General features: G+C 41.1%; 1 protein-coding gene across 1 annotated transcript; it reads right to left on the bottom strand.

Moving 5' to 3' along the window:
- Positions 1 to 1,492: 1,492 nt before the first annotated feature.
- Positions 1,493 to 7,451, bottom strand: LOC137468378 (toll-like receptor 7). Its single transcript, XM_068180058.1, has 2 exons — positions 7,218 to 7,451; positions 1,493 to 4,671 (listed from the first exon to the last, which is right to left on the bottom strand). The coding sequence occupies exons 1-2, from the start codon at positions 7,218 to 7,220 to the stop codon at positions 1,531 to 1,533; spliced, it is 3,144 nt and encodes a 1,047-aa protein (XP_068036159.1). The 5' UTR covers positions 7,221 to 7,451; the 3' UTR covers positions 1,493 to 1,530.
- Between the last annotated feature and the right edge of the window lie 7,879 nt (positions 7,452 to 15,330).

Below are 15,330 nucleotides of genomic sequence, written 5' to 3' on the forward strand. Positions count from 1 at the left end.
ACAGATTGGTTAGGCTTACAAACAAAACCACCAGAAATACACATCATTAAAATATAACTCTAAAACTCCCAATTTTTAACCAGGCCCCTATCTTTTTCCTACTTATGTATTCAATCAATAAAAATGTTATGGAAAATTGAGAGGGGAAAACCCTTCTAATCTGTAATATTATTGTATGAAGTTTCTTTTCTTGTGTTTCTTTGTTTTTCTGTCTTGTTGCCAAAAGAAAGGATCAGCCAGAACACTTAGGTGAGGAAATGCACGTGGCATCTGAAATAAACAAGTTTAAAGCAGTTAACAGTGACAACATCAGGCAGAGACATCACCAAGACTAGTTGCCAGAAAAGAAAAGGGGTCAAGAGGGGAGAAGCTGCCCAGACTGCTGCAGACAGAAGCACCCAGCAAGGTGAAAATGTGCTGCTTCTCCCAAAACAGACATCATCTCATCAAGCAGAGAACCTGCCTATGTCATGCTCAGAGGTTTAGGCTGCTGTTACAAAAGGTTTCACTTGAAATACTCTCATGTGTTCAATGAGTCTATACTGTGAAACAGAGTGGGGAACAGACACAGATGTTTACATTTCTTCATTTCTTCAGGTTATCCCTAAAGTCAGACCCATTCCTATCTCAAGTGCTTAGTAGTGCTCCTTCAGCTGCTGTGGGAGAGGGACCTACCGGGGGAACAAAGAGATAAAGGAGTGCTTAAGGCTGCTCTGGAGAACCACAGCACAGCTAAAGAAACGGTGAGAAGAATGCTTTCCTTATGACACCTGATCTTACATGATTTTGATTTCCAAATTCTGTCTAAATTTTCTTCTGGAGGCTGTCATCAGGCTCCAGCCCTGGCTAGAGCAGCTAACACCCAAGCTACAGAAAGGGTGGTCACTCAGGCCTTGGGTGGAAAAAGTCCTCAAACAAATAGTACAACATTAGAAAGGACCCCTAAAGTCCTCAGGGAGGAGCCAGCACAGCCAACAGCCCAGGAGGAAGATGAAAGGCAAAGTGAAAAATTTTAATTGGAAATTAGCAATAAATGTGTCTGAACTTCTGCTATGCTATAGTATAGCTGCATGTTCCCCCTTTCTTACCACCATTTCCACTTTCTCTTCTTTTGCTTTTACTTTCCTTTCTTTGTCTAGTCTCACCTCCTCATTGATTAACTTCATTTTCTCCACCTGCCTTGTGCCTATTCCTCTCTGCTGTCCTGCTCCCCCTCCTTGCTTTCACAAAGCAACCTGCAAGCCCTACAGAACCTGAACTCACATGCCTTCCCATTTTAGCATCTTCCCTTGCTGTACAGAGATCAGTGTAAAGCAAGGTGCATGTCAACTAAACCTCTGTTCGGGCAACACTTTCTATTCAATTTGGAATTATAGGATTTAAAAAGTTATTGTGCCTTTCACCTTGGGGTATAACATCAAGGTGGTATATCTTCCCTGATTTGACAGTTTCTGCAAAGGAAGTTCAGAATCCTTTGTGGAGGATTTTTTTATCTTGTGCATCATAACAATATTGGCAATGAGAGTAGAGCTAAACAGTTTCTTGGAGAAGCTTGTTGTAAGCCAGAGAATTACTCATGGCTATGGCATTTTTCAGGCACTGCCAGAAGTAGGGCTGAGACTGAGGATTAGTTGGCCATTCCAGGACTGAACTTCTGCACAGCCTCTTCCTCAGACGGACATAGCGGGACTTCTGCAAAACCTTCTCAAGAAATATCAAGATAATGACATCCATTTTTTCATCCAGAAGCCGCTGATGAGCCATATAAAATGTTGTCTTGAAGCGGCCACTTTTAATATACCTGTTGGTCAGCACAAAGATGGTTTTTTTGCTCAGCTGAATGCTCTGGGAAAGGTTGTCAAAGACCGGCTGTCCTGGGAGCCAGTCCCTTCCTTCCAGGCATAAATTGAACTGCCTGGCTTTTTGGTTTTCCAGCCTTTCCACCAGCTCTTGCAGCACCCACTCGTTCACAGCTGGATCTTCACTGTCATAGGCAATAAAGGCATCGTAGCAGGCAGCTGCTGAAGACAAGCGCCGATAGCCCTTCAGCCTGGCAGTGCAGTAATGGTAGCTGTACCACACATCCCAGAAGTAGAGATGGCTCATCACTGTGAACACCATCAAGCCAAGGATGGCTGAAGCTGACAGAGCATACAGGATCAAATACGATGTGTCCAGCTCACAGGTGTACAGATCCAAGTAAACCACGCTCTTTCCTTTATGTGCCCCTGGGCCAGCACAGGTGACGTCAGTGGCCAGAAGAGGAATGGTCACCTGCGTCCGATTGATCCACCAGACAAACCACACAGCCTCACAGTTACACTTAAAAGGATTGCCGTGCAAAAGCAGCATCTGCAGGTTGTTAATGACATTTTCAGGGAAGCTAGATTTCTTAATTATTTCAATCCTGTTTGAGCTGAGGTCTAAGTACCTCAGTTCAAAAGCACCTCTGAGAAAATATTTAGTTAAACGTTGAATGCGATTGTTTCGGAGCATCAGTTCTTGGAGAGATGAAGTGCAGTTGGACAGCTCTCGGGGAACATTAGTCAGAAGGTTATTGCTCAGGTCCAGAGTTACTAGGTTCTTCAGAGATGGGAGGTTTCCCCAGATGAAACTCTTCAGTCGATTATTTGTTAAGTTGAGGATCTTGAGACTGGGAGGCATTTCTTCAAAAACACTATGAGGCAAAAAACTGAGTGAGTTGAAGGAAATATCCAGTTCTTCCAGGCTGGTCAGATTCTTGAAGAAGGACAAGTATCTAGCATTACCATCCATCCATAAAGCATCTAAATGATTTCCTCTGAATTCTAAAATTCGAAGAGATTGACTTTCCATTCCTGTATCAATAGTGGTAGAAATGTCATTCTCATTCATCATCAGCTTCCTCAAATGGGCAAGGTTTTTCATAAAACTAAGCACATGAGTAACACCTTCTGCCAGAAAGTAATGCTGGTTATTGCTCAGATCTAGAATTTCTAAAAATTTTAGTTCTTTGAAAGCCATTTGGTATAGCAAATCAACCCTGTTGTTAGAAAAATCCAGATATTTCAATCCAGACAAGTAAGAGAATTCACTTCCATTTAAAGTTTGACTTATTGCATTATCTGACAAGTTGAGACATTTGAGGGAGCTAAGTCCTTGGAAGTCTGAGGGGTTGACAAAAAATACATTGTTTCTGCTCAAATCCAGAGTTTTTCCATAGTTAAGGCAATCTTCCTTAACTGAAGTTTGGTAGGAAGAAGCCTCTATGTCTTTGGAACGGCAGCTTCGCTCATACTCATCATACCTGAAATAATGCATCTCTTGTTGTACTTGCCTGTTGTATTGCTCGACTGAAATGCCAGGATTAGAGCAAAATCCATAGAAGTTGCTTTCCCCTGAAGAAGGAGAAATTTTATTCACTGAGAGGTCAATGAACTTAAGAGCTGGGAATTCTTCAAACACTGTCATGTTTGCAACTTTAATAAAATTAGTCCCGAGATCCAACATGGTTAGATTCCTAAGACTGAGCAGTGGCTGTAGATCTTGTGCCCTCAGTTCTTTAAAGACATAACCCTTGAGCCTCAGGGTTTCCAGGTTAGAGAGGGAGGAAAATGTCTTAGAAAGATTCAAGAAGGGAGAATACACTTTCAATTCAAAGTTAAAGGACAGATCAAGCTGTACAAGGCTAGGGAGAAGTTTCAAGAACTGAGCATCCCCAATCTCCCTCATGAGGAAGTTTTGGGAGAGGTCAAGTTCTTTGAGATTCTTGATGTTTTTAAACCAGCTGCTGGGTATGCTCTGAAGAGAGTTACTGTGAAGCCTCAAAATCCTTAAATTTTCCAAGGAGTCAAAAGCATTTGAATGTATTTGAATCGAGCTCTTGGGGCAGGGAATGCAAGGATATGGGGCATTATAGCAACGTGGGCAATTGCCACTTAGGTCGAGAATTTCTAGGTTGGGAAGGCCACCTAAATCCTGTTCTTGGACCTCTTGAATCATGTTGTTGTAGATATACAGTTCCTTTAAAGTAGATGACAAATTGGGTGGGATTTGTGTTAAGTTGTTGGACTTGAGGGATAGTATGGTTAACTTTTTCAGTGCCAGGAAGGCTGTTTCCTCAATTTCAAATGAAACGTTGCATGGATTGCGGTAGTAACAGTTCTGTCCAAGATACAGTACCGTCACGTTTCCTAGCTCTGAGAAGCTGGCTTTTTGGATAGAAAAGATATGGTTTGCTTCCAGGCTCAGCAAGGTTAAAGTAGCAGGAAGACCTCGGGGTATTTCTGACAGCTGGTTTGCATCCAAGTACAATGACTTCAATCTTGTCAGGGCAGCAAAACTGCCATTCTCAATTTTCAGGGGGCTGGTGCACACATGATCTTTGGGACCCAGTTTGACAGGCACACAGTTGCATCTGAAGTCAATCTCCTGGAGGTTTTCAAGACGATCAAAGGATTTTGAGTAGATGTGGGGAATATGGTTAATACTCAGGGTAAGGTTGGTAGCATTTCCAGGGATCCCTCTGGGGACTTCTGTAAGGCGCCGGTCGGTGCAGTCCACTGTTAGGGTACCTTCTGAAGATTTAACATCACAGGGTAAAGTTTTGGGAAACCAAGCCCCTGACAGCAGCTTTGGGAATACGAAGAGCAAGATAAATGCCAACGCATTTGACATCTTTGCACAAGGTACCTAAAACCCAGGAAAAATAGAGGTATTAGTTTAATGCAATGAGAATATTTCATCTATACACTGGGTCAGGCCAACTATACATCTAAATTCTGGTTCTTGTCTCACACTGACCAGGAATTGATGTGTAAGTAGGATTAGAAGTTTCTGGAAGCATACACTGGTATTTCATTTCCATTTTTTTTTTCCAGAGGACACAGCATTTTATGCAGGTATAAAATGTTATGAGACTAATGAAAGAATGTCTAGCCTAACCAAATGGCCCATGATATTCCAGCAATTGCCTGTCTTCATCTTTTATTGCTGAGCAATGTCCCCCAGGGCCAGGAACATTAGCCAAGGCTAGTGCCTATGGAGCATAGCAGAGAGCTTGTAGGGAAACCATAGTGACTCCTTGCACTGCAAGACATTTTGCTCCATCACATGGGTACCCTTTACTCTGCATCTGACGATGCACACCACAGCAGACCATGAAGTGCTGGGTGTCACCAACCATGGACACAGAACCACCAGTCCGAGTGGGCAATACTGGCAGCCACTGCACATCAAAGTCCACCTTTAAAACGAGGAAGGTCTAGGGATGAGGCATACAGCCATGAGATATCCTGTTATATATGTGGTAAAGGGATTTCCCTGAGATCTGTGGCTGAGGGATTACTCTGGGCATGATGGTGTGCTGAAGTGTGATACATTATCAGGTGGAAACGGGTAACCCTTTTACCCTCAGTCAGCCAGGTCAAAGAGGAAGTGATGCTAAATTTTCACAATTCTCTACTTTCCTTGTGCAAGACCCAAAGTCTTTGTAATTGCTTTGTTGCTCTTGATATCACTCATTTACATATAAGTGGCTGCTCTCTGTCCCCCATTAATGATGGCAGTAACAAAATATTTGACCACAGTCTCTTCCACTTCTCCCAAAAGTATAAACTGGCATTTGAAATCTTAATTGGCAGAGGATGAGAATTGAGTCATTTTATGGACTAGTCAATGGAGTTATTTCTCTCTCTTCACAAAACTAGGGATGTTTCTTTGGTAAGATTTGCACTGGGAGCGCTTACATAGCGCTGTACATTTGTACGTTGCAAGTCTAGTGTATTTATCAATTATCCAATAAATTGCACTACTGGTGCAATGGAAGTGTGTTCATGGAAGTTCTTATTGAACTAAACCAGACTTACAGTCATGAATCAGTAATACTCACAACTGGTGAATCTGTTGAGGAAGGAGATGAGACTTGTAGTGTAAATCAGACTATTGTTACATCTGGGAACCTTACCAGACTTAGTAGTAGTTAATTGGCTCAAATCAGAAATTAAGTCCAGACACATCCAGCCCCTCTGAGTTCTGAGGAACAGCTGGAAAGCAAGGGAGGTTATTTTATGCCAAATTGCTACAAAATTAATGCAACAGGAGGAAAAGTTAATTAGATTCAACCTTCAAAGATGTGATAAACCAAAATAAACACTGTCCAACTATTAAAGTATGACATGGGCAAGGTATGATTGCAGTCTAGATTGAAGGCACAAATTTCTACATGCACTTATATACAGCTATTGCAGTCAGACCCTTAATTTTAGGTGCTTACCTAAGTTTCTCACTTTATTGTCATTAACTTAGGCTGCACTGACATTCAAGAGAGGAAGAAGGGAAGGAAGAGACAGACTGAGAGATCCCTCTCCAGCTGCTGCTTGGCTCTGAAGATGGTGAGAGCTCTGGCTTACTACACACCAAACAGAAAGTAATGCTGCACATTTAGGTGCCTGGAATTAGTTGCAAAGAATCTGGGCTTTGAAAGTCTTCATGAATATGTTTGTAAGTTTCTCATGTAGTTCTGTTTTTTTAGGGACCTAAGTGCAGTTGCAGAGTCAGCCTAGCTCTTTTTGCTTCATTTCTTTGTATGTTCTTCCCTTTCCTGATGATCTTTTTAATGCATTACTTATTTCAACTGTAAAGAGTTACATTCTGGTGCTGTATCTGGCTATTCACATGTGTAAAACCTCGCTTCCATTATAGTACTAGAAAAAACAAAAAGCCTTCTAAATAAGAGCAAAAAGCAATGCTGTCTTGTGCAATGTCTTTGCCATGAAAGGCTTGCTTAAAAGTACAGCTAGAGTAGGGGAGCTGTTCTTTTCTCAGTAATCTATGCTTGGCTTTATAAGAAGTTTGAAAAGAACTAATCTACTGATCTTAACTGGCATGTGCATAAACTCGTAATGATTTAGGGTGTTCTTCAAATAGTCAGCAACAGTACAGCTATGTGTTTCTGAAGGAAGGTTTTTTGCAGGGGTTCCATATATTTGTTCATGGGGGAAAGGCTAGAGAAACATCTCAGAAGTTACAGCAAGTATATGTATATATATATTAGGCTCATTCTGAAGTATAGAAATACAGAAAAATCTTTTCCTTTCATAATTCTCTGCAGCTTCTAATCATAACCGTAAACTGAACCATTTAGAAAACAGAGAAGTAGAATATGTTCTTGAAAATCTTCTACAACAGTTCCACTCAAAAATGTCTAAGAGCAAATTTAAAATAAAAGTTGAACATACCATATTCTTTGTGCTTCCAGGTCTGATAGATTAGATTCTGGGAGAGACCATAAACTGGAGCAGAAGAGAACGGCATCAAAATGGTTTACAGTGGTTCATCTGAGGTGTAGGGTAGAACGTAACATGACATAACCCACTCAAGACAACAGTAATCTACACTGTATCTTCTTTCTCTTCATCTGAACACCAAAGGAAGGCAACTTTAAAATCCTTAATGAGAGAGTATAAGATGAATAAGCTCCTTAATGAGAGAGTATGAGATTAATCAGCTAGGAGACAAAGGCATTATGAAAGGGTAATACTCATGTGATCATGTGATCACCAAAGATTGCAGAAGCTCAAGTTCCTTTTTTTTTTTTTTCTTTTTTTAAATGTAAGCTGCATGAAGGGATTTAATAATTTTTATAATTATTATTTGGGATTAATTTCTGCAGGTACTAGCTTCAAGGATTCAGATCTTTCTGAGAATCCCTTTTGTGCTAATATGAGCAGACAAATCTCTTAAGCTGAATACTTTATGTAGAAATATGGAAGAAATGTCTGTTAAGTGAAAGGAACTTGGGGAAGGGAACCAAAACCAAGACAAAAAGGATAAGGACATAGGTAACTGAATACAAAGAAGTGAAAACTATGTGGAAGAGTGTGCACAAGTTGGATTGTGAATGATTTCTTCAAGTAACCAGCCACATCCCTGGTACATGTCACTGGAATATGAGATGTCTAGTGTTCACTTTGCTTGCATGAAGGTTTTCTAAAACACAACGTCCAGTCACTCAACCTTGCAATTTTTGACAGGTGCTCCCGCAGAGTCTATAACTACAAACTGTGGAAATTTTAATAGCTGTACCAACACTTAGCAGTTTCTTTTGCTCTCAAGTTGATCTTTTTTATTGTTTTAATATTAGGAACTTGTTGTCAACCAGCTAAAAGCTCAAGGAGTTTCAATTCTATGCAAAGTGAAACTGCAGCTTTAGCTGACTGCCAGTAAAATGCAGAGCCTTTCCTTTCTTATCTTTATTTCGTTTTTGCCTATGAAATGTGGGAAGCAAAACAGAGCAATAATTCCCTTCAGAGATTGAGGCAGGGAAAATGGAGGGGAGTTTTCAGAAATCCAGGACTTCTGAATTATAACTTGATTTTGTGAGGCACAGGGAGTCACTGGTTTACGGATTTTAAAAGTTCAGTTTCCCTCAGAAATTGCACAAAATCTCTTTTGCCTCCTCTGAAACTCTGTAACTGAAAGCAGAAAAGTACTTCCTACTACATCACGTGTTAGGGGAGGAACAACTGATATGAATAAATGTATATTACAGCTGCTGTGAGTGAGGAAAATAATTTAAAATTAAGCAGGAGATCTTAATTGTCTTAATCTTACATCTATAAATTTGGTTGATAGCTGGCTTGAAATCAGATTGGTGAACTCACATTTCCTTTTTTTTGTTCCTTTGTCTACAAAAGGTTGCTTTATCTCATTTGTCAAAATTAAGATTCCACTGTGTTTATTTTAAATCTTGATAAGTTTACTTACAGTCCTAAAGTCTTGCTGCAATGTCTTTTCTCTAAAGTGCTGACCCTCATTTCAAGAATAAGGGTACAACTCCATCTATGCATGGTTAATACAACGTTCAGTGTTACATGGCATAATTTACCTATAAAATTAATCAAGAAAGCCAATTATCTTGCTCAGATTTTGAAATTCATAAGTGGAATTTTCAAACTGATATTGCATATAGGTGTTGCAGAAATGTGTTAACAGGCACTAAAAACAACCAAAACAATAAACAGAAGACAGCATGGGAGGAGATTGTCCTACAACAAGGGCAGAGGAAGCACTCAGGGCCTGGTGAAGGAGACAGATCTGTGTTAAGAGCCTACCCAAACTGCCCAGGGTGCTGAGATATGGCCATGGGAACCACTAATACCACAGAAACAGACACTGCCTTTTCTGAAAGCTCAGGCTGCCCCAGGATACCTCAGTACCAGGACTGACTGGTTTACAACAGGTTAAAATCATTTGCTCAAAGCAAAGGTGCCCAGCACTCTTGTTTTTGAAACTGAGTTACCTTCAAGGGAGACAGAAGGTATCCCGCAATAGCTGAAATAAGATGGAGCTATTTTCCAAGTTCTCCAGGGTCCGCACTGCAACTGTGTCCCTTCTGCTTGCCCCTTCCTCATAGGCAGATAAGAGTAGCCACAGACATCATTCCTTCTTTTCTCTGAGGGATGATAAAGAGAAGTGCCAAGGCAGTAATGCTGGAAGTGATGGTGCACGACAATGGAGAAATTGGTGGCAAATCATAAAACTGGCAGGTTTAGAGGAGGTTTGGCACTTGTAAGTGGGATATCCTCAAATCCTGCTTCTTAGTAATGGCATTTCTAGCCTTTTTTCATATTTCATGTAGGTAATCCTGCCATGGTTTATGAAGTCATCTTCAGGCAAGAGCACTGAGGGGACACTAGAACTTCCCCTGCAGGACAATATGGAACTCAGACACTGCTGGACCCAAACAAATCACATAGCAGGAAAGCAACTCCGTATGCAATAAAGGCTTAAGATTATGGCAGGCAAGCTGCTGTAACATAGCTCACATTAGACATGCATGCATGTCAATTTATGGGGTTCCAAAGACCATGAGACATAATTTTTTCATTTATTTTAGACCTTGATATTGTCTTTTTGACAACTGTGCATGACAGTTCTATCTGCGAGGGCTACTATTCAACAGAGATTATTTTGATTCTAATGTCATGAACTCCACTTGAAATGGATTGATTTGTCTCCCTCTATGTATGTATATTTATACATGCAAAACACCTATATACAATAGGAATGTGTTTTGTATAGTGTATATATTGTATATATCTAGATACAGTTGCAGATAGCACAAATGTTTTTACATGTTTAACCAAGTGCAGAGCCCAGCCATTTACAGCGGTGCAGGCTTCCACTCCCAGCCCTGTGACCTTCCTCCCTGGTTGCCCTGGAGTCTGCTGGAGACAGATTTTCCCTTTGCTTTGACACCACTGTTCTCTGAGCCCTGCAAGCCTTAGTGGGACCAGGGGTCTCTTCAGAGCTAAGCAGCAGTGGCACATGCCTCATTCTTGCCTTCCCTGAAAGGTCACTCTACAAGTGAAGTGTTGATGTGTGCCACTGCCACCAGGTACACCCTGCTTCAAACCCTGCTCATGATTGCCAATTCATGAGTCAAGCAGCCATCACCTGTCCCTGAGTGGATCACATCTTCATTACCCTTCACCTCATTCTCAGGCCCTGAAGGTTCTGTGAACCCAGAAGAAAACCCAGACAAACTATTTTTTCTCCTCCCTCCCAGGCTCAAGTTTCCTGGGCAAAAGGTGACTGCTCCCCTCCTTACTGTCCTGGAGGGTCCCAGGCCCCTGGCCCACCAGGCCCCCACGGAAGAGGGAGGTGAAGTGCAGCAGCCCACGGACTAGAGATCCAACCAGTTATGAGGCATAAGTGGGGACCTGAACCAGAGCTGCTGCTGGACAGTGAAACCCATCAACCTCCAGTAGCAGGCATGCCTACACCATTGTTTGCATCCTCTGAGGATGGAGGGAGTGGCTTATTCTTTTATATGTTTTGAGAGTCTAATTATAGTTATATAGTTATATAGCTATATTGATAGAGCAAAGCATGGACTAAGATTTGACTTGATCTGCGCAAGTTTCAAGACACTCAGCATAATAAGTTAGGATTTAGTGATTGGAAATCATAAATTGAAATTTATTATAAAGTCTGTATTATACTACTTTCAGCTTGTACTATGTTAATTTATTTTGTAGAAATCCTGTGGCATTTTAAAAATAACAATTTATGTGCTATACTAATCATAATATCCTATAAACAATGCTTTCATTGTAACTACAATATAGTACTGTTGGAACCCAGGGAACAGGGAATATTCTCTGCCTGTCCTGAGAAATCCTGATCACCAGGAAAACACTGCTTTTAATTTTTGTCCATGGAGAAAGCTTCTAAGACTTTGGGATGAATTGGAATCTTTGAGTGTGTGAAATAGATAGTAGTATAGTTTATCACAGGGTGAAAAACTTAGAGTTTTGGGTTTTTAGTATGGAGATGGGTAGAAAACAAGATGGAGAATTTTGGATGTTGTCTGATCTCCTTCTTGTTCTTCATCTACTCCATTTTCTGCAGTTTTGGGAGCACAGGGTGATAGGTTAGAAAGAACCACAATGCAGATGTTGCGTGGACAGAAAAATAATTAGTTATTGGTAGAAAGGTAGAAATAAAGTATACGTTCTAAGAGTTAATTTGACCAAATAGCTTTAAAAGACCTTAAATCTGCGTGTCTTGTGACTTTGGCGCCTTCTCTTTGTACGCTAAGTCTGAGATGTAGACGGCATGCAGAACTTCTGATAAGAGAAAAATAAACAACAACCTGAAGACTGAAAAACCAAAAGTCCCATCTGTCTCTCATTCCTGGCACAGAACATTTTTAGGGTCTCTTGATGCGGGGTGACCCACAAGGGAGGATTCCACATAGCACCATCATAATTTTGCCAAAGATGAGCTCTTCCCTTAGTGTTAGATGAAAGCCATCCATTATGAATCCTACTAATAAAAGCAGATATCTATGTGTATGTACATGCATGGGGACACAACACCTAATCTGAGCTGGGAATTCAGCAAGCCTCTCTGATTTGCCTATTCTGTACAATTTCTTTTATTTTTTGCCTTCTTTTATGTGTTCTTACAGGTACAGCTGAACATGGGTCTGGAAAAGACAGACATGAGTATCCACAATCACATCTCATTTGTCGTAACAACCATACTGGGTCTGGCTGGCATGGGGGCCTTTTCTCCATAGGAGCTCTCTGGTACCCTGGTACAGATTGGTGACCAAAGCAGTGTGGATTACACTCAAGCATTACACCTGTTGGGGAACTTACAGAGCCTCAAGGCCTTCTCCACTCCTCACACTGGTGAGCAGGCTGTGGGTGAGCCAGAGTCTGGGATGAGGGCACAGCCACGATTATGGAGCTCAGCTGACTAAAGACATAACTCATGCTATTAAGGTTCCACGTGCAGCAATAAAAATGGGGAGGGGTGGCAGGATGTGGATTTAGCTAAAGCAGCCATCACTCAGAGGCTAGCTGGGCACTGGTCTGCTGCCAGGAGGTGGTGAGCAATCACTTTTGTATCATTTGCCTTTTTCTTTTTCCCTTAACTTATTATCCTGGCTTTATCTCTACGCAGGAACTTTCTCTCCAACCAGCTTTCTCTGAACCTGCCCTCCCAATCCTGCCCCCAGCCCGGATGGGTGGGCCTTGGCTGCCAGACAGGGGCAGCTGCCACTTAGCACAGGAGAGACCACAGAGTTCCAGCACTGACAGCAGACACCTGACAAACGACTGCGAGAGGGACTTGTACAGTGAAACACACTCAGGTTTCACTCCCCATAGTCAGTGCCTCAGAAACAGCTTCTGAATGTTTGACATTTAAAACTCCTGGGAGTCTATGACAGGAACTTCCAACAAAGCTGCAAATATCAAATACTCTTACCAAGAGAGCCAAAAATGTTTACTTGCAGTAGGGTAGTGGAATGATTAAAAGTAAGGTTTACAGACAAAATGAGCTAAATCCTCCAATTTCTGATATGCAATGGGTATATTTTCAGTTATCTCAAAAGAATGCTGCAGAGAGAAGAATGTTTCCCTCCAGTCTGAACAGAGAGATCTTCAGACTAGAATCTAGGCATGGACCAGCAAGCATAGAGAATTAAACACCAAACCCCTCACCATTTTCTTTTCTCATGGATTTAAATGCTGTCAAAACAGAGGCAGTTTTCACAGAGCTGTTGGAAGTCACCTGTAACTCTTCAGAAGCATTTTGGGTGTACATACAGTAAGATTAGTTCTGCAATTTTACTTCTGCTCTTTCCCCCATCTCATCCTGTTAAATGCAGTTGAGTGGGTTTGCTTCCAACAATCTGAGAAATACAAATTTCAACTGCTTATGAAATGCAAGTCAGACTCCCAAGGAAATTTAAACATAGTGTCCCTTCTGTCAGACCAAAAATTATCTTATTATGAAGATGTTTACCAGTCTGGTGTGATTAGGTGATTAGCAGTTCATCCTTATGTTCAAGACGGTTGGAGCATGATTTATGAACAAGGTTTGTATGACAGACAATGTTTTATTTGCCTTGTTTCAATGTTTCTCTATTTGACTTGTGCAGGCTGCAATCTGCATAAGAAGAGTTTCAAAAGAAACTCTTTTGAAGAAGAGAAGCCCAAGCAACCTCTTGGCACAAGTAATTTTGAAGCTTTATTTACAGTATTTGTGCACAGGGAAGGCAAATAATTCAGCATTTTATTTGAAACAAAGATCTGATATATAAAGCAACTGAACTGATACAGTGCATTAAATGCCTTTAGTGTAGTACTCAGGTGTAAACTTTGGTATAATGATGTGGCCCCAGCCCTTCGGGGTTATTAACAACTTAACTGCAAAGTTATGTGGGTTAAATGATCTTGGTTTTAAGAAATTTCTTTACCAAATAAAACAATACTGTTGATTCATTGTGTTATTGTGTTATAACATAGTTATAGGCTCGTCAGGAAGGATAGGCTATGCAGGGAAGTCAGGGGATGGCTCTTTATATGAGGGAGGGGTTGGTGACGACATGATTGGGAGTCTCTGGGAAGGATGAAGATGTGTGTTGTTGTATGCTATCAACCACCCATGTGGGACCATGACACTAAGGAATTGTTCCTAAAATAATTAAGAAAATATCTCTAGGTCAGCTGTCCTTGTCCTTATGGATGATCTTAACTTCCTAGACCTCAATTAAGAACACTATACAATGGACACAAGCAGTCTTGAAGCATGCTGAAGATGATTTCTTGGTGGAGATATTAAGGGAAATGACTAGGGAACGTACCCACCTAGATTTGTTGTTTGGAAGCAAAGAGGGATTCATGGGCAAAGTGGTGATTGGTGACTGTCTTGGTCACAATGAGCACAAAGTAGTTGAACTTCAAATCTTCAAACTTCAAACTTCAAACTTCAAACACAACCATAAGAAATCACAGCATCATAAAATAAGGTTGGAAAGTCTAATCATCAACCTAGCACCATGACCATGTTCAACATTAAAACATATCAAGTGCCATATCCACATGCTTTTTGAATAATTGTAGGGATGGTGACTTCACCACTTCCCTGGGCAGTCTGTTCCATTGCTTGGCAACTTTTTCCATGAATTTTTTTTTTCCTAATATCTAATGTAAACCTCCTCTGGTGCAACTCCAGTCCATTTCCTTTTATCCTGTCACTTTCTACATGTGAGAAAAGACTGACTCTCACTGAATACAGCCTCCTTTCAGGTGGTGGTAGAGAGTGATAAGGTCTCCCTGATCCACCTTTTCTCCTGGCTAAACAGTGCTATGGAGAATTATGTAAAAGGATTTACTAAACTCTAGATAGACAACATCCACAGCCTTTCCCTCATCCACTAAGCAGGCCATTTTGTCACAGAAGGAGACCAGCTTGGTCAAGGAAGACCTGCCTTTCATTAACCCAAGCCAGCTGGACCTTATACCCTGGTTGTCCTGTACTTCTTGCGTGATGGCATTGAAGATGATCTTCATGACCTTCACTGGCACCGATGTCAGGCTGACAAGCCTTTAGTTCCCCAGATCCTCCTTTCAATGGTAAAATAAAATCAAAGCATCCACTCTTCTAAATAGGCCCTGATCTTTCTCCTGTTTCTGTTGTAAATCAGTAACACCACCATGATAATTTGGAGAGGAAAAAAATCCTTATTGTCTGTAATATTATATGAGCATTAGTTTTCTTGTTTGTTTTTGTGTTCTTGTCTGTCTGCATGTCTACTAAACTAAATCAAAAAGGGACTATTTAAAGAAAGGACCAGTGTAGAGCAATTTCTGAGAGAAATGGGTCACGATCTGGATGTGCGTGATTTATATGTTTAGAGTGAAGGTTGAGCTACCCCAGCCTCGGCCTCAGATGTGGGACTCGGAGGCCTGAAAACCTGTGGTGCAGTTAAGAATAAGTTTGTGGCGCAGTCAGAAATTATGTTGAGGTATAACACAATGTACTGAACTA

This window comes from Anomalospiza imberbis, chromosome 2 (assembly GCF_031753505.1).
Source record: "Anomalospiza imberbis isolate Cuckoo-Finch-1a 21T00152 chromosome 2, ASM3175350v1, whole genome shotgun sequence".
NCBI lineage: Eukaryota > Metazoa > Chordata > Aves > Passeriformes > Viduidae > Anomalospiza > Anomalospiza imberbis.